Source organism: Notothenia coriiceps, unplaced genomic scaffold (genome assembly GCF_000735185.1).
Source record: "Notothenia coriiceps isolate Sejong01 unplaced genomic scaffold, NC01 NC01_scaffold00022064, whole genome shotgun sequence".
Lineage (NCBI taxonomy): Eukaryota > Metazoa > Chordata > Actinopteri > Perciformes > Nototheniidae > Notothenia > Notothenia coriiceps.
This window is the reverse complement of record NW_011354765.1, coordinates 2,379-21,714: the sequence shown is the minus strand read 5'-3', so window position 1 is coordinate 21,714 and position 19,336 is coordinate 2,379. Positions and strand designations below refer to the sequence as shown.

The 19,336-nt window shown below is 40.2% G+C and overlaps 2 protein-coding genes across 2 annotated transcripts in view; one reads left to right on the top strand and one right to left on the bottom strand.

Moving 5' to 3' along the window:
- The window catches only part of LOC104953662 (nischarin-like), an 8,899-nt gene extending 6,426 nt beyond the window's left edge, over positions 1 to 2,473 (top strand). Inside the window, exon 7 of the mRNA XM_010780633.1 lies at positions 2,453 to 2,473. Coding sequence (XP_010778935.1) covers positions 2,453 to 2,473 — 21 coding nt within the window. The remainder of the gene's footprint in view (positions 1 to 2,452) is intronic.
- A 584-nt stretch (positions 2,474 to 3,057) lies between these two features.
- nisch (nischarin) lies at positions 3,058 to 19,078 on the bottom strand. The gene is made up of 20 exons (XM_010780632.1): positions 18,965 to 19,078; positions 17,577 to 17,777; positions 17,180 to 17,302; positions 16,534 to 16,704; positions 16,292 to 16,444; positions 15,952 to 16,020; positions 15,331 to 15,516; positions 14,699 to 14,827; positions 13,912 to 14,025; positions 12,605 to 12,785; positions 10,419 to 10,534; positions 9,698 to 9,813; positions 8,465 to 8,746; positions 7,992 to 8,320; positions 7,344 to 7,549; positions 6,177 to 6,625; positions 5,446 to 5,621; positions 5,294 to 5,357; positions 4,437 to 4,575; positions 3,058 to 3,249 (listed from the first exon to the last, which is right to left on the bottom strand). The coding sequence occupies exons 1-20, from the start codon at positions 19,076 to 19,078 to the stop codon at positions 3,058 to 3,060; spliced, it is 3,510 nt and encodes a 1,169-aa protein (XP_010778934.1).
- Positions 19,079 to 19,336: the final 258 nt, after the last annotated feature.

The window sequence follows — 19,336 nt, the reverse complement described above, 5'->3', positions numbered from 1 at the left end:
ATCCCGTTTGAATTGTGCCACGAATTACACATATGATGTTTGTCAATCTTAAAAAATCCTTTCCATGTAAAAAAAGTCACAGTTTGTCTTAAAACTGTTGAAATATAAGACTATGAAAAATACGCAACTAGAAAGACTACAAATCCCAGAATCCCGGTCCCACATGCTGGCTCTCACGGAACCGACTAACTCCCCTTGTGTGTATGTACAGCTCTCAATATGCCCAGACTTGGAGTGATTTTCACCTCTTTTAATACTTTCCGCCTCATTCTGAAAGAAAGAAGTTAAATGTGCCAACGTAACGGCCGTCTTGGTGTGTGGTGCGAGACGGGAGATGTAGTTCATTGAGCGGTTTCACACACAAAAAAGTGTTACTTCACAGTTTTACGACACATTTTTATTTTTTTGACTTGCAAAATTATCTTTTAAATTGACAAACATCATATGTGTAATTCGTGGCACAATTCAAACGGGATCGAAAGATAATCTTTCTCTCCCCATTGACTTCAATACATACTTTTTCCGAAATAAGGTCCCATGGAGGTCCCCGGAAAGGGAGGGACTTCGCCTCTCTATTGAAAACAAAAAATGAGGGAGCGCAAATGAGAAAGCTGCAGCGAGAGCAAAAGTCTGATCATTGAGAAAGAAGCAAAGAGAACTACAAACAAAAAGATATGTTAAAACAAAGAAAAAAGAGTTATAGTTTACATGATTACACAAATGATTTGTTTGCAAATTATAGTTTTATTTTTTTAATGAAATTTATTTTGCTTATTTTTTTTTCTCTTAAACTCTTAGTTCTGCTTGATTCGGAGAAAGTGTTGCTTTATCTTTATGAAACAAAACTAATCCCATAATAATCATGTGACCTTTGAGGACAGTCTGCTTCCTAAATGAAAAAATCCTAAATTGTAGGATAGTTTGGCATTTATAATGCTTTTTGATTACATTTCTAGTGGGAAGTGTATATTTTACTTTCAGAATCTACATCCAGTGGATGTGTCTATACAGTATGACAGTTATTACGAAAATGATTTCAAGTCTCGGCGAACAATTAATATCTAAGGTTGTTACAAGGGACGCAGCTCCCGCTGCTCCGGACACAGGGAGGGAGAACTTTACACCCTGAAGTACGAATTCTCCTTACTGGCGATTTATTTGGTGGTATGTTACAATCCCGTTGAAGTTAGCTCCACTACAAGAGTTGTTTAATCAGGTTTAATCAATTGCAGCACCACACCTCTGTAACACATGGTGCCGCTTGTTTGAACCATATTCAGGCGATTTGTAATCTATTCTAGGATAACAATGTTTTTTTTAGAGAGTTCAAGGAGCGTATGAACAAAGAATGGATGTATTTTATGAACATTTATCTACGATGGAAGTAAATTGAGTTGTTCTTGGAGTTAGATACAGAGCATATTTCCAAGACACCGAAGTCTGTGAAATATTATTCCCTAACACATGTCCACAGGGATCAGCACTTTTACGCAGCCACAACAACAGCCTCTGATTCGTCAACAGACTTCATGCAATGCTTGATGGGATGCATAATTAGATTTATAATCTTTATCTTACTCCAAAACATCTCGATTGTGGATAAATGTTCATAAAATACTAAATTGTTTCATACGCTTCTTGAACTCTCTAAAAACAACATCGTTTTTCAAGAATAGATTATAAATCGCTTAAAAAATGGTTCAGACAAGAGGCACCATGTGTTACGCAGGTGTGGCGCTGATATAGTAAAAATAATATGCAGTCCAATTCCAAAATTGAATTATTCCCGGTGCATAGACAAACACTCAAGGTGAATGTAAAAAGTGTTTTAACAAAATAATTGATGGATACACTTTAAATGAAATGTTGTTGAAAAAACTAAAGATTTTGATGCAAGAATGACAATACATTCTTCCGGGTGTAAAGTAATATATCTATCATAATGTAGATCCTACACATCCACTGGAGGTAGATTCTGAAAGTAAAATATACACTTCTCACTAGAAATGTAATCATGAAGCATTATTATGGCCAAACTATCCTACAATTTAGGATTTTCCACTGAAAAAAGTGTTGGATTCAAGATTCAAAGGTGTTATCATCAGATGCTCAGAAGCTACAGTGTAGAAATGTCAATGAAATTCTTCTGACCTGAGCTCCTCCAACAATGCAACATATATAATAAAATACAAAATAGAAATGTGTGCAAAAAGTTTATATACATGTAATATAATAGAATATGATATTTACAAGAACAGAATATGAAATTAAATAATGTAAATTAAGAAAAAAATTACTGTAATACGGTGTATTGCGTGGATAATAGACCCAATCACAGTGAATGTTCAAAACTAAATTTGATACATTTTTCTTTTTCATCTCACAGTGCACATATTTAAGTAATCATAACACAAAGCTAAAAGTTAATCTGTTTTTCCTTTCTCTTCTCAAGAGTGCTTCAGAGGATGGCTGATCAAATAAAATGCTGAGAAGACCGAGAGGGAGAAGAGGGAGAAGTTGGCCGGTTACTTCATTTAGCAAAAGATACAGGACCTCGTGAAAAAGGGGAAGAAACAGTGTGGAGAGTATGTGCTGCAGGGAGGTGGATGCACAACGCACCCAGGAACGAAAGCTAGCTCCGGTCCTTTTCCCGTGAAACTGTGGACTCGAATACCAGCTCACTAAATCACAACCGCTCAAACCAACTACAAACTACTACCGCGGATTGGGCAGAGAACGAGTCCGAGAAAGTTGCTCCCCCATGTGACGCAATATGACGCGTTTGACGTTAAAAAAATGCCTTTTTTAGTAGCAGAGCTCAAAGCGGCTCCTTTTCCTCTGAATTCCTGCCCTTATGTCTTGTAACACATATAAAATCCTGCATTAACATTTTTAATTGTAATTTTCAGGCAAGGTTAAGCATAAATGTAGTAAAAAAAAAAACCTGCAAGTTGCTCTTTAAGCTTTTGCAGACCATTTACATGCACAAAACATAACACACTACAGGCAAGGGAAACCCCCAAAAAGCACAATAGGGCCTCTTTAAAACAGCAGTGACTAAATCTCACTGACTAAACCAACATGTCTGTATATCCTACCAGAGTGATGAACGAGTGTGGCGGCGGAGTCCTCCAACAGGAAGTAGATGGTGTCGTTGGATAGAAGCAGACAGCAGGTGAGCTCAGACTCTGGAGACTTGTAGAGAACCACAGACAGCCACAACACCTGTCTCACCTCCTCCGACTCAGACTGACACAAAACATTTTAAAAAGCAGAGTCAAAAACAAAACAAAGATAAAGTGTGTCCCTTTCTAAACATGAACAACAAGGAAAGGGAAAAAAGGCTTTATCGCAGTTCAAAGGTCCTCCAAGAAGAAGAGACTTGGGGTCGACTCAGAACTCTACATGTGATTTGTGCCCATGGTTTGCTCTGCCTTGGCTAACCAAAAAGTAAAAGGTAGAACAATAAGAATGTTGAAAGGAAAAAAAAACACACCACTTTTGATAATTAGTCATTTAGCAAAAGTTTCCGCCATTTTGATTTGCCTTTTTTTCCTGTCTATATGATAATATAGCTGTTTTTTGCACTGACCCTAACCCAGTGAACCGTCAGGGCCTTCAAGGTATTCAGAGAATACCCTGTAACACTCAGATAAAACAAACAAAATATCGATTTAATTATATAAATAAAATGTATATAAAATGAATAAATGAGAATCTATTCGTGTCGTTGATCTGTAATATTACAGTGTTACGTTGATTTGTTTGTCCTTCTCGGACCACGCACTACGCATTTCAGTGGTTTTGTGTTAGAAAAGAAAGCAACCAATCAGATCTTGTTCTGGGTCTCTGGGTATCCTTCAACCAAGGTATTCTACATCCTTGATAGAATGCCCTGGCCGTTGCAATGAATGAGAGCGTACGTTTGGACTGACAGTTTGATCACTCAATCATATATTGATTTGTAGCCAATGGGCGTATTCTTTCAGAGTTCCCCTCGGTTCCAGGGTACTCTAGAAGGCCCGCCACCAGCCAAAAAAGTGTGGGCACCCCTGAACTATGAATGCTACGAAGCAATTCATGCAGTTTTATTGTTTTTAACGTTGAAATGGCAAGTGCAACAGGTGAAGATGAAGTTGTTGCGGAATTGTTGAGTACCCTTTTCAAGACGACAATTCAGTGAAAAGACGGACATTATAACGGCAGGGGAGAGGCGGCGGCGGGGGGTGCGTGTGTCTACACAAGGTCCAGTTGTGATAGACACGGTTTGCCACTTCCCGTTACAATGTTTTTTTTGGGCTTCGTAAACTCGAGATCGAAACTTTTTGTATATTCCCGACATTCTAGAAACAATGTAAATTCAATTTACAAAATATTTAAATTCTTCATGTTTTTATTCATAAGAGTACAAAAAGTACACTTTATGTGTATGTTACCTCTGCTATATATCTATGAAAGTGAGTCAGCAGCTGCTCCCCTCCGAGCCCAGCAAGGAGCTTCAGTCCTGGGGAGAGACTTGGGGTGAGGTGGGGGGACGGCTGGTTCTCCTCCACCTGGAGACGGGAGGAGTCCCAGCTGAGGAGAAGAAGGAGGTCAGAGAAGTAGAACAAATATAAATACAACCTTAACCTCTCATGATACCTCTGTTAATCAGAAATGAATAGACTCTTAAAGAAGTCAGAGGGTATGTGCTGCAAAGAGTCTATTTAGCTTTCAGAAAAAGATGTACACGGCTCCAAACAAGGAACAACAAAAAAGTAAAGATTTCCTTTGCAATTTTTTTTTTTTAAATGATTATATCTGTATTTTAACATTTACAAATTACTTCAAACATTTTGATAAGAAGTTTTTAAATACTTGTTACCAAAATATGTCCTGATTGGGAACATTTTAATTTGTGCTTTTTGGTGGACAAACTTTGTGAATATTATAAATATAATCTCAAAACATATCTCTGATGTTTCTGATAACTAATCATCACCCAACACAAAGTTGATTGGGGAATATATGTGATAAAATCAACAATGCCAATGTATCTTACTCTTGTGATGAGGTGATGAAATTACAGCTTCATTGTGGCAAACATGATTGATTCTGTACCATGGTTTGTTTTAGATAAATAATGTCTGATAAATCAGTGCTCTGATAAAATTAGTGCGTTGTACTTACAGCATTAGAGGGTTTAATAACAGCAAACGTGTGATATTAGCATGCAGCTTTCAATGCAGCATCAAGTGGAAGAAGATTTACATGGACAGATAGTATTTTATGTTACACTGCTTCAGAAGTGTACCTGTTGGTGCTGTGTGATTTCCTCTTTCTGGAACAACAGCACTGGTCTCTAGATCCGTGGCGGCCTGAGAACACAACAACAATGTGTCAACACACGGAGAGAATACACCAGTAAGAGTCAAACTAAATAAAACCATGGTATTCAGTCTTAACCTTGTGTGTGCGGCCCGTCCTGTGGACAGGGCAGAGGCAGGGCGACCATCCAGAGCCCCTCCAGAGCAGCTCTCCTCTGCCTAAGCTCCCCCAGGAAGGAGCTCCTGTTCTGAGCCAGAGGGAAGAGCAGCAGCAGCCTCTGACCGCCCAGCAGCAGCTCCACAGAGTGACTCCTCCTGCGCTCAACATAAGAGTTCAAATACAGGTGATGACCAAAGTTAAGGGTGAGGAAACTAAATAATTAAATAGGAAATCGCTTTTCTGTTTTACAAAGACATTCGGCTATCTAGACATTACATTTGTGTCCACAAACATTCACTGTTAAGTATGTTTTACCCAATTATTTCAATTTTCTGTAATGAATACAACTTATCATGTTGTTGTTTTTTTTATTGCATTGAAACCATGATTAAAAAGCTAAATACCAACAAATATGGACTAAAGAAGAATATTCTGTTGATATGTGGGGCATTTTGGAAGTTATATTATTTTTGTGAGTAAGACTTTTGGAAAAGTTAAAAAAGAAACATTTGTAAATATTACCATTTTAAAACTAAATATAATAACACAAATAATTTATCTAGCTGAAACCCCGTTTAACAGACTTCATGTTGTTTGTTTTTTTTGTCCAAATTATACTTTATAAAAATTAAATTGTCAGTAAAAATCTGGCATATATAAACAAAAAATAAAAGCTAAAAAATCCATTGACCCAGCCACAGCTTCTGTACCTGTGGAGGTGTTTGGGGTCGGGGCAGGAGGTGTTGCTGCTTCTTTCCTCGACCTTTGAAGTCCTTTCTCCAGGGTGGAGCACCATGGAGCCGATGGGCACACGGACCAGCCTGCACCAGGAAGAGGACGAGGAGGAGGAGTGATGAAGGCCAGCGCTCCTTCTCTCACTCTCTGCCAGCTCTCTGAAATCAATCTTCAGCACCCAGAGGTGTCTGTGGGTGAGAAAGAGGAGGGAAGGGAGGCTGGGGTCCTCTCTGCTGGATAAGATGTCTGACAGGAGCGGGTGGGTGTCCGGGGCTGAGAAGGAGGTGGAGGAGGAAGGAAGGAGAAAGGCAGCATAGCCTCCCTGGGCCCCCTGACTCTCCTCCAGCTCCCAGGAGTTGATGAGCGAGCGGTGGAGGAGCTGAGGAGGGAGGGGGGGCTCGGGGTCAGGCTGAGACTTCATGGCCTTGAGAAAAGGAGGAAGATATGTGTTTTTTATTTTGGTATTGACATGTATATGCTTCACATGTCATACTGGTGACCTATGGTAAGAGTGTGGGAGAGAAACCCCCCAAACATCTATTTGGAGACCATTTACAGTACATGCACAAAAACCTGTATAGCACACTACCGGGACAGGCGAACCCCAAATGCGTAATATAAATAATAATAGCACATTTAATTGTTATAGTGCTTTTCCTGGTGCTCATAGAAGCTTTACATAAAATCAGAAAAAGTACAAGGTAATACGGCATTGTGTTCATTCATATTGTTAAATAATATCCCAAAGTAACCTTTTATACTCACTTTCAAAATGTCTTGACACTGAGTTTACATAGAATTGGGATTTTTCTTTTTTTAAAGTTCTACCGTTAGACAACTAGACCGAAGTATGTCCATACCAGATTTCTAGACTTTAGTCCAACCAGAACCACTTTATGTCTTTACTCATCGTGATAAGATGTACTGACTGCAAATCAAGTTTCACTTTTGGTGCAACAACGTAGTGAACTGCGATGCTCTCTCCTGTGAGAGAGTTGTAATATTTAAAGAACATCTAAAATGATCGCAATACCTACTAATGTAATAAAAACTTTAAAACATGTTTAAAAAGGGAAACTATATTGGACTATCTGTACTGTGAAATGTAGGAACTCTCAATGCTTCACATGCTGCTCTCTGACCTGGATCAACACCTTCAGCTCGCTCCTGGTCTGCCGGAGCGCCTTGGGCTCCGAGAACAGGAACCAGCGGGTCGGAGCGGCTTGGAGGCCGAATGCGAGGCAGGAGTCAGGGAGCTCGGCTTGGGAGGAGAGGAGGAGCTGTGAGTACGGAAGCAGGAGGTCCACCTGCAGGCTGGACAGCACCTCCTCCACACTCTGCTCCTGGTCTGAGAACAGGAGAACAGATTGCTCTTAATATTCAAACACACAGCAAATCAACAAGCGCAGGTCATGTCATTAATTTTTGATTAAATGCATGCTTTTAACACACAGTGAAAAAAAGGCAGTTACTGTTTTGTGTGTTAGCACGGTGATCCCTTGGTTTTCTGTCAACATTTCTTTATAAATCATTGTTGCTGTTTATACGTTATTATTAAAAGGAAAGCTACGTGGATTTTTTAAGTTTAGCTCTGTTAATTTTCATAGTAAACAGTTCTGCATTAGACCTGGTGTTGCATCCGGACTTGGATGTGCATGACTGTAGGTACCAGAACATATCACAATGCCTTTCCATGAACCAAGGCACTTCTCATCAAGCACGATTAGTTAACTTGACAACAAGCAGCAAAGTAAACTAATATGAAAAACTAAATCTGATTGTGTGTTTACCTGCGTCCTGATTGGACCGTGTGAAATCATCTGACAGATACATCAGGCACAATATTTGGTCTGTCAGCACCAGGCAAGCCTTCTTTTGCTCCACTTCCTCCTTCAGCTGAAGACAGTAGCACCACAGGACCCTGCTGACCTGCACCTCCTTCTCCTTCTTCCTTTCCTTTTCCTCCTCCTCCTCCTCCTCCTCTTCACACAGCTCCTCCTGCTGGCTACAAGGCTCCTCTACAGAAGGAACAGCGAGCGACATGGAGGAAGAGGAGCCGACGGACTCCTCTAAAGAGTCATCCAGGCCCATCTCGAAGTATCCGTCCCTGGAGCCTGGACTGTAATAATGAGAATGAAATATGAATCAATTATTAACGTTTTTTGAATTTGAGGGGATCCCAAAAACTAATGGGAACATCTGAGGGGATTTGTTTTTTAGGGGATCTCAGAAACCAGTGAGAGAAGGTCGGTGGTTACATTACCTGAGGCTTCCCTCCTCAGAGCACTCCACATGGGACTGAAGCTCTCTGCATTTAGACCTCTTGTCTTCCTCTCTCTCCTTCTCTGTCTCTTCCTCCTCCACCTTCTCCCTTTTCTGCTCCTTCAGAATGGAGCTTACCCGATGGGAGAGCTGGGTAATGAAATCTTTGTTGGAGGAGGAGAGGGAGAGCAGCAGAGAAGGAAGTAGAGGACAGCAGGCTGCGCTGCAGGAGAAGCAAGGGGTCTCAGCTGGTCTGGAGGAGGGGGAAGAGCAGCAGGCGCAACTGGAGGAGAAACAGGATGGAGACCTTTCTTTTTACACTGTTCAGAAATGACTACCAGACTTTATTGCTTCAGTTTCTCTATCTGCTCATTTTCATTTCATAAACACCCCTGCTACTATTTCATATCCTTGGTATAAATTACACCTATGGACGTTACATTTTTAAATAACATTAAAATGCTCCTCCATTATTAAGACCATTGGTTCCATGATAAAACATCCATTTGCAAATGCCTTTATTGGTTATGGGGCCCTACTGTGCTCATTTTCAGGTTCATGTGTCTCTACTGTGGGGTTTTTTCTCATACTGCCTGTGCTCCAGCACCTCTTTTCACCCTCTGTCTGAAATCAGAGCCCAGTCTGCTCTGATTGGTTAGCTGGTCGGCTTTGTTGCGATTGGTCAACAGCTTAGAGATGTCCTTCCCCTTACCCTATAACATTCAATGTGTTGGAGCGCTAGCCAATAGAAGTGCGAGTGTCACATAGTTGTGTCATTATGTGACGGAAGGAGAACAAAGGAATCCAATGGTTGGGGGAGTGTGTGGGAGAGAAACTCCCTTTGGGAGGAACACAGGGATTATAGCAAACATAACACACTACAAGAAAGGAAAACATGGAAAAGGATAATACCCTTTAACATCACCAAGCAAGCAACACCAGAACCAAACAGCATTGACCCAAGTTACAGCTAGCCATTTCACATTAGCATGCTACCTTTTTAATTTGCAAACTCTACAAAAATAGTCTCTAAATATTACAACACCTCTACCTTGCTATTATTATTTTACTCTTGAAAAGTCATCCCCAATACTTAACTTTGTGAAAAGGTGTTTAAGGATTAAAAGTAGATTTTCCCCAGCAGTAGATTAAGAGAAATACAATAACCTTTAAGTAAACGTGCCAGAAATTGTATTTAGAGTTGTTGTGGTAAATATTGTTATTTGATACTGACCAGACAGCCTTTGTAGAATTTGTAGTAGTAGTAGTATTAGTAGTAGTGGTAGTAGTTATGCTTGTGGGGGCTCCACAGAGTGTGTGTTCAGACAGACTGACAGCAGGTTGGTGTACCTGCAGACAACAAAACAATATTAGAGTGCAGCTGAGACTAAAGAGAAATATCAATACATTTGCCAAAATGTGTTGTCTTTTTATCAAGACATATTGTTCAATGATAAACTATTACACTTTAAATCTAAATTATAAGTTTAGTTTGTTCTCACATTATTCTTCCTTTACATAACATATTATAGAGATCTCAGAACAGTCACAATGCCATCTGCATAAACTATATCCTGAAAATATTAAATCATTTGTAAACAGTCCTCTGACAAACTAATGCAAAAATGTCCCAAAAATAGTCTTGATAATTGAATAGTCTTTTTGCCTTGCTTGATCCATCAAGATATTGAGAGAAAACTGAAGGATGTATTGCTGTCGTGATCATTGTTTAGAAATTAGAACCTAACATTTGTTGAAAACTCAAACAATCATCCACAGATATGAGATTCAGCAAACGCTAATTGTCTGTAATTAGGTCGTCGCGGAACTTGAGTGCAAACAATATTGTATTTTATTATTTAGAGACAGTCTAAAGTGAATCATTTGTTTTCTTCCCAGCAGAAACTAGAGCAATATGTGATGATAATATAATGGTTGTTTTATGCTGCCCTCACCTGGGTGGAGTCAGCAGACAGGAGGTTTGTGTTGGTGTTAAAGCTTGGTGGGGGGGGTGCAGCGTCCACAGGCGGGAGAGTAATGGGGGAAACGGAGTCTTCTCTGCTTGTCACTTCTGAAACAGGAAACCAAATAAATGAGGGTTGCTGTGAGGCGAGGAGCAAGCTCTGCATGTTTACTGATGTCCTTCTGGGTTGATTTACAGCTTGACAGTTTATATTTTCGTGCAGAATAATTTGACAAGTTCTGACCAAAACATATTGAATTGTGATCAAAACATGTTGCACTAATTTGACGGCTGAAGCTAATTAAATATAAATATTATATGATGTTTCTTGTCTTAACAGTAGTTACTAAACGTGGGGTCAGAGAAATGATGGGTATTTTTTACACGTCAGAACCCTAAAAGTGTAAACAAGATTAAGAGATAATCATCAGCACAATAATAGATTATGACAAAGATAAATTGTTGTCATAATCTATGAAACAGTCAAAATAAAATATTAAATAACATCTAGCTTCAGTTAAACATATTCATGCATACTCAGTTCTGACAGAAATAATGTTTTCAAATGTTATAACCTATATCTCATCATGCAAAGTGTGAATCAGAAACAATGTTCCAAAATAGACAAATCCAACGTGCACTTAGTTCTTATTATTTCGATAGGGACATTCACACAGTGTGCAGCCTGTGCTAAGCCACAAAGACAGATGTTAGTCAGGATTATCAGGGTGTCCAACAACCTTCAGAAAAAAAGATGTTGACCATCAGTCGCTGGTTAGTTTTTCCCCTTTGTGCTCAGCTGTTGGAACAGCCACCACTCAGTTTTAATTAAATTAATTATTCAGAAATAAACTTGTCAGATTTATCTCAAACCTAGTACAACATTTTTGGTTTGAAGGGTTTGTTACCAAACATGGCAGCAGCAGAACAGCAACTACCTTGTTCTGCAAGGTAAAGTTATTGGGTTTTTCTCCCCGAAAGTGCTGTCTGCTGGCAAGGTAAAGCACTACAAATATTTGAAATATAACATACAGCTCGACTGATAATGATTTTTTTTGGTGGATAAAATACATTTTGCTGCTGCACTATTCAAGCAAAAACATTACTTAGCTTCCGTGCCTCCTAAAAACCGGACCTTTCTGACCACCATCCACTGTTGGTATTCCACTAGCAGCGCAGAGGTACACGTGCAATCAGTCATTCCCGTAGTCTAATAATAAGACTAAATGTTTATTTTAAGATGACATGGTGATGGTGCTATTAATCTTCAGTCACCAGACACTGATTTATCTGTCATGTTGAAATAAACATGTTGTTTGAAGAGTTGTGTTAAACTCAACTTAAACGACTTTAATAGCTGCAAACCACCTATTCACTCTTGAAGACATTTTTGTGGACATTTAGCTGACGCCAGGTTTCTACTCTGGCACCTGTAGATGAACAATTCTTATTCTTGCCTACAAAACCCTGATTCTCCTATAAGTAAAACATCTGAGATGGGCAGATTTTTTTATATTACTGGTTGGTTTGGTCAATTTAATTAGAGCTATGAGTTAATGAGTCTGTTGCAACCTTTGCGATGGACAAATGTCATCTTAGTAAAGATTTAAGTCAGTAGGGGCTTAAAGTTATGAACAGCTAAAGCAACAGGCAATTGGTCACCATTTAATGTATATACAGCTCTGGAAAAAGTTAAAAGACCACGGCAGCATTATCAGTTTCACTATTTATAGTTATGTGTTTGAGTAAAACCTTTTTTATTTGATTCTTTAAACTACTGACAACATTTCTCTGTGTTGGAATTCAACAGACACTGGAATGGAATGTCTGCCAAACATGTAGAGATTGAGAGTGGTCTCTTTTTCCAGAGCTGTACAAGTTTGAGGAGAAAAGCAAAGCGTATTCTACAGGAAATAAAGCACTGGGGATATCTGGTTTAAAACAAGACAAAGCAACAGCAGCAGGTGAGCTACATTAGCTAAAAATATGTTGAATTGATAATGAAAATAATCACTATTTGCAGCCGCAGCACCATCAGCTGCTGTTTTGGGGAAATCAGCTGACAAAGAGCAGAGAAACACACTCATCTGTCTGGCTGTTGCCTTAAATCAAATGATACAAAATCCCCACCCCCCACCCCTCCCTCAGCCCTGCACAGCCTGATACATACATGATTACCTTGGCTGGGGCAAGAGGCCTGCTGGGCCGGACAGGAAGAGAAAGAGGAGGAGGAGGAGGAAGAGGAGGTGACAGTGGGAGGAGCGACAGCAGAGGAGCAGCAGGAGGAAGAGGAGGGGGGAGAGGAGGAGGAGGAGAGGTGAGGAGGTGCAGCAGCAGACAGCCTGGTCTCCTCACTGATCTGACGAGAGGACAGAGAGGAGGAAGCTTCAGAGAGCAGTGACATCATGGAGCAGAGGAACATCCTAACACCTCCACCCAGCAGCTCCATCAGCAGCAGAGGAACAGTCACACCGGGGTTGAAGACTGATATTTTAGCTTTGAATACAGACACAGCACTAGTATCTTTAAATGAAAACAACTTGACCAGTGCTAGTCCAGTTCAGTTGTAATAATACTGTTTATGTATCTGGTTGTGTGAGTTCAAGAGTTAAAACTGTGCCATTCAACTTTCAAAATCGTGTTCCAACTTGTGACTTGGTTTCACAGTTTCATTGAATCGTGTAGAATATGTGAACAAGCTGCATTCAATGTCCTGCTTTTCTGCTTGCTATCTGGACCCAAATGCACTTTAAATATCTCAACTTTCCTGAATAAAAAAATACAATACAAAATATTTCCAACGCTCTCATTGAAGAACAAAAAAAGGGATGGTTCACAGTATATGTTCTACACATTTTCGGAAAAAACTACACTGTTTTGTAGGTTCTTTTTTTAACACAATCAGTTTTAGCTCGGTGCATTTGAGTTTTTCAAGTATTACAACCACCCAGATGTCATAATCACTGTTTTAGGCGTCTTTGACTTGCTGTATGTGTCGTAACTCTGCTGCTGATGTGCACATGTTCAGGCTGAAGAGATCTGTTAGTAATTATCGTTATCAGTCACATCTATATGAGCGGATCTCTTAATGGCCTATAATCAGGTTAGAATGATAAAACACTACAGAGGGTTTCAGGGTTAATTCCTATGGAAGATATGAACATTATAACATTTAACACAGGTTTGGGTTCAAGATTCTTGTTGAGTCTTGGGAGTAAAATCTTTGCAAAACAGAAAATACTGATAATGTTAAAAATCCCCCAAAACCTGAAAAACAATCAGTAAAAACCTCTTAGAGATAATAAACATCCCTAAAAGAGATGAACAAACTACTTATTGACACTTAATATGTAAATGTATCATTAATTATTTGAGCTCTTATAAACTCATCTTTTAGGTGGTAACTGTCATTATATCTGACAAAAATACAGACAATTTAAATAATACAAACTGGTTTGTTGCTGCCTGAAGTCTAATGAACGTACCTTCTTGTCACCGCTGCTCATCCTGTCTTTGACTTCTTTGGCTTTCTGAATTGCTTTCAACACTTCCACTGTGTCCAGCTCCTTCTCTGTCGTCACCTTACCGTCCAGACAAACCTGAAGACGCAGAGAGAAGAAAACACGTGTGACAGTCCTGAAGTACGATCAAGAGCATTAGTAGCAGTAGCTCTAGTAAACTAAACAGCAGACATCTTGATACTAGTACTATCAGTATCAGAATCTGATTATACTTAATAAATATACTTCATTTTGCATGTTTCTCTCTATGGGTTTTAAAAAATGTAAACAAATAAATAATAGCAGTGATGAAAACTGTAATAAAAACAGCAATCGCAGCAAAGAGGAAATACAAATAGAAGGCACTTCTTAAATGAAATTTACAAATGTTCAAAGTTAAAAAATGTAAAGTTAAAAGGGTACAAAATGTACAGGTTTTATTAAGGGTTTAATAAATAGCTTCTTTTTTTTTTAAATCAATTCATTTTTATATTCATTTGTGGTTGCAGTCTTTGAGTGTGCTTGTGTGTGTCACAGTAGTTGTATAAGCAGTTATATACTATATTGGTAGGAGCGGTGGTACTTGTAGAGAGAGTCATTTCTTACTACTGTGTGGATTAATACAAATATTAGGATTTAATTCAATGTTAAGGGTGTTTTAGCTGTGCAGTAGTAACAGTACGGCAATACAAAACATTTGGTGCTATTGGCTACAGTAGAAGCAGTAGTAAAGAGGTAAATATATATATAGTGTGGGGTTTCAGTGGTGTACCTCTGATGCCCGGTCTCCAAACTGGGCCAGCACCTTGGTCCTGTAGTCCGGGATGATGCACATGGGGTTACTGGACAGGTTGAGTTTCTCCAGACAGGGCAGAGAGCCGATGTTCCTGATCTCCTCCAGCTGGAATGAAACACACACAAGTCACAAACAACCCAAATCCAATTGGCTTTTTGTTAAGGGAACCAGACGAAGCTAAAATGTTGGTTGAACTACATAAATATGTCTTAATAGATATTTTATTTACAAGCTAGTCATTTAGTGTTTATTTTTTACTTCTTCTCTGATAGTAGCATATTTAATACATTTTGTAGGTGGCAATGTTTACATTTTTTTGAAGATTTTTTTCAGGCCACCAGTGCATTGTAGTGACAATTTTATAAAGGGGGAGACAGAGGGGGTGACACGCAGAAGATGGGTCCCATGGAGGATTCACAGCCGGGTTATCAGCATGGGGAGCCCTTGTATATCGGTCGCCAAGTGCTCTAAGCGGGCCATTGGTAATGTTTCTATTCGGGCCGCAAATGCATCTTTTGCACTCTCACAATCAAATATAAAAAGAAAGACTGCCTGTCAGTTTTTATGTTACTCTCACTCCTGGTCTCAGGACGTCCCGGTGTTCTTACCTGGTCCAGCTGGTTGTGGCTGAGGTCCAGGTTGACCAGTGAGTAGAGCTTGGTGAGGCCGCTCAGCTGCTGCAGCTGGTTGCCGGCCAGACTCAGAGTTTTGATGTTTCCTAGACGGGTGTGAGCAGCTTCCAGGACTTGCAGGCAGTTGTAGGACAGATCCACATGGACCAGATTGTAGAGGTGCTGCAAACACAGAAAGGTTACTTCACAGCTATTGATTAATGACAAACTAAACATCTGTAGGGGTGTCTAACTGCAGCTGTCAGGACCAGATGCAAATCAGAAAATCTATAGGAACATTTTTGCAAAATCAGAATCCAAAATACTACATTCGAGAGTAGAAATAAAAGATAAACAATTAAAATATGTAGAAATGTATTTTTTCTACATACAACAGAAGTGTAAAAAATAATAAGCTGAAAATGTTATCTATGAAACTATTTTTGGACTGATGTTCAGACTTAATTATTGTTGGGCTCTTTAAATGATTTACTGATATTTTACAAGATAATCAAGTAATTGCTTTATCTAAAATAATAATGATCTATAAACTCAAAAAGAATAGGTAGCTGCAACCCTATAAATGATACTGACATAAAAGGGAAACTGTCCACTTACCTGGAGGTTCTCCACTGTGGACAGCTTGTTGTGACTTAGATCCAGAAACTCCACCTTAGGAATCAGTTTCTGCAAAAGAGAAACACTCAGAGTCAACCTACAGAACCAGATGTACCTTAACATTTCTTTAATCACTTACCCATGCTTTCTTTAGCCCTTTGTTAAGATATTAAGGGCATGACCTGCTGATATAACATATTTGTACCCAGTTTTATTCAAAAGCAAATGCTAAAAAATGATATCCAGCTCAAGATATTTTCACTTCAGACAACTTTTTCAGGATGTCCATGGCCAGGAGCATGCGAGGAGGTCCAGACAGTGTTTTCTGTGCGTGTCTCACCACAGAGCTGTCGATGGTGCTGATGCCGTTGTGGCTCATGTCCAGCGTAGTCAGATTTCTCCACACCGGGATTACCGCGGTGACGGGACAGCCTGACTCCGCCCCCTCAGCCTCCCACTGAGAGAACTCGCTCGACTCCGGGACCAGGATTGACTAGAGGGAGACAGAAATAACATTACCATCAGGTCACGGTCTACAATAATCTGCATAAACACTAGAGAAGTATTTAATGTAGACCTTACCGTCATAGTTTCCATGGAGTGGTGGATACTCAGAGTTGCCAGACTGGACCTCAGAGATGAAAGACCTCGGATCTGCTGCGAGCTGCACTCACTGATCTGAAGACGGACAGTTTGAAAAATGTAAGGTGAATTTGTAAATAAATGAAATACAGTTTTTTTTAGTTGTGTATTCTAGGGCTGAACGATTAATTGATTTTAAATCGAAATCGCGATTTTAAATGATGCGATTATCAAATCGCAAAGCCTTTTTTTTTTTTCCTTCTTGTGTTTNAATGTTATAGATAATAGAGAGGCGAAGTCCTGCCCACCTACTTCCGACCCATGGACCCTTATTTCGGAAAAAGTATGTATTAAAGTCAATTTCTCTCTCATTGACTTTAATACATACTTTTTCCGAAATAAGGGTCCATGGGTCGGAAGTAGGTGGGCAGGACTTCGCCTCTCTATTATCTATAACATTTTGATTAACTGTGGATCCCTAAAATATGCTTTAATTGAAACTGATTAATCACAAATGTGCGTTGTGTGATGTGATTAATGGTGTTATAAAAAGCTTGTGTGTGACTGAGCTTTTGGGATCATTTCCACGTAGAGAGGAACCAGGCATAATATACAACAAAGCCAACCCTCTTCTCTCTCAGGATACGTACTCGTTGAGTGTGAAAGCAGCCTGGCTGAGGATGATGCTCTTGGAGGCCACAGCGTACGCAGACTCCAACAGCACGTTGGCGGCGGTCAGAGGTTGAGACATGATGTCAGTGACGAGGAGCTGAGAATCAGAGGAACAGCGTCACTGTGAGCGCATTTAAATGAATCAAAAACACACAGGAATTGTTAGCAGAGTGAAGCTCGACGTTCTGTTAGCACCCTAAAACGACCAAGTCTTGCCAAAGTAAATAAAGCGTCTGAGACAGGGAGCTCACATTGGAGGCGTGGCTTTAACCTCACATGTAATTGGCTGTCAGTCATGCACAACAAAACTGCAACGCAAATTGATAGCACATTTACATGAATGCATCGGGGTTTAGTTTCCACATGCGTACCTGCAGGGTGGGCTGGCTGTGGGACACGGTGGCCGGGCCCTGAGCGCTGACGATGACCGGCACGTGGAAGCGGTTGTTGGAGAGAGCGGCGGCCGCGCTGGCCACGCTGAACGCCTCGGAGAGAGAGTCCCAGGACTTCTTACCGAAGATGGAGTTCACCAGCTGGATGACCTGGTCCTGTGGGGGGGGGNNNTTAGTAGACTATTAAAAGCATCATTATTTAGACCCTCCAGAAAAACGCGATTCTGCGATCGCAGAATTTACCGCATAATCAGCAAAATGGCGCATATTTTTTAAAGGCAGCATATTTATCAAAAGGCCACATAATCCCCGCATTTTTCCACCCAAAATTGAGAAAAAAAAAGTTAACTCGTCTTGACGTGACGTCATCAGCTCGCGCATCACAGAATGTAAACAACACTGTATAGAGTGAACGTGTGGAGCTCACACAGAGAGAAAACACCAAGATGAAAATATCTAATCCATCTCATTTACCAACGAACATTTCTACTAAAGACCGGGCAAAAAGTGGGGGGAAACTATTCTGCACCCCGTGCAACTGTGTGTTGGAGCATAAGAGAAAATCGACGGTGACGACCCACTTTGATTCATTCAAACATTCGAAAATGCTTTCTGCTGCTGCGGACAAGAAAGCCAAACAACTCACGTTCACCGAGGCATCAACCTCCAAAACCCTTTCGAGGGCTACAAGAAACGAAGTGAGTAGCCTACAAGATTGAAGCTGGTCAGATAACGAACGAGTAAATGAAAAAAGAATGAGGCGGAGAAGTGTGTGTGTGTGTGGTGGTGAGATTAAAATAGCCCAATTGCTTTTACAATAAATAAACATTGAATGTGGTTAATTGAATAGTAAAGGGGTTTAACGTTAGTGGCAGGTTGTGTGTGAGAGAGAATAAATAAGACAGCCCAATATATTAAAAAAAATCGATAATTTTTTCCCGCATATTTCGCAACTTTCCGCATATTTCGCAACTTCCCGCAGTTTCACCGCATAAAATCACATAAAACCCTGCATGTTTAATCGCATAATAAAGGATTTTAGCCTGCATAATCAAGGAATTTAGCCTGCATAATCAAGGATTTTTGCCCGCGTTTTTCTGGAGGGTCTAATTATTTACTCCGACAATAACTTGTATAGCTCTAAATGGTGAATACTGATTGAAGTTTTTGACACGTACCTTTTCCACACATGGAAACCCATTTGTGACCAAAGACAATATTTAGTATGATAAGAAAGAAATCCACAATTGTTCTCAGACGGAAATGCTTGAAATATGGAATGAACATAAACTATTCGACTATCTTACAATAAAACGTTGACATTTTATTCACAACACATGAATAATTGCAAAGATCTGCTGCCTCACCCGATATATTATCACATCAGTCATTCCATTCATCATTAACTCCCAATCCAGAAAGGCACCTTTACCTATCTGCTGCTTCCTAGCTAAAGTAATCTTCCTCATCACCTTCATCATGTCGTCCTGCAGGGAGCGGTACCAGCTGCGTGAGGCTCGGAGGATCCGTGACCTGGACCGGGTGCTGCTGGGGTACCAGACGTACCCTCAGGCTCTGACCCTGGTGTTCGACGACCTTCCCGGCCCCGACCTGCTCTGCCACCTCACCATGGACCATTTCACTGCTGCAGGGGAGGAGGCCCCGTCCAGACGGGGTGGATCCAGCAGCGGAGCAGAGGGCGAGGTCCAATGGTGTGTCTTCGTTCCGGGAGCCGACAG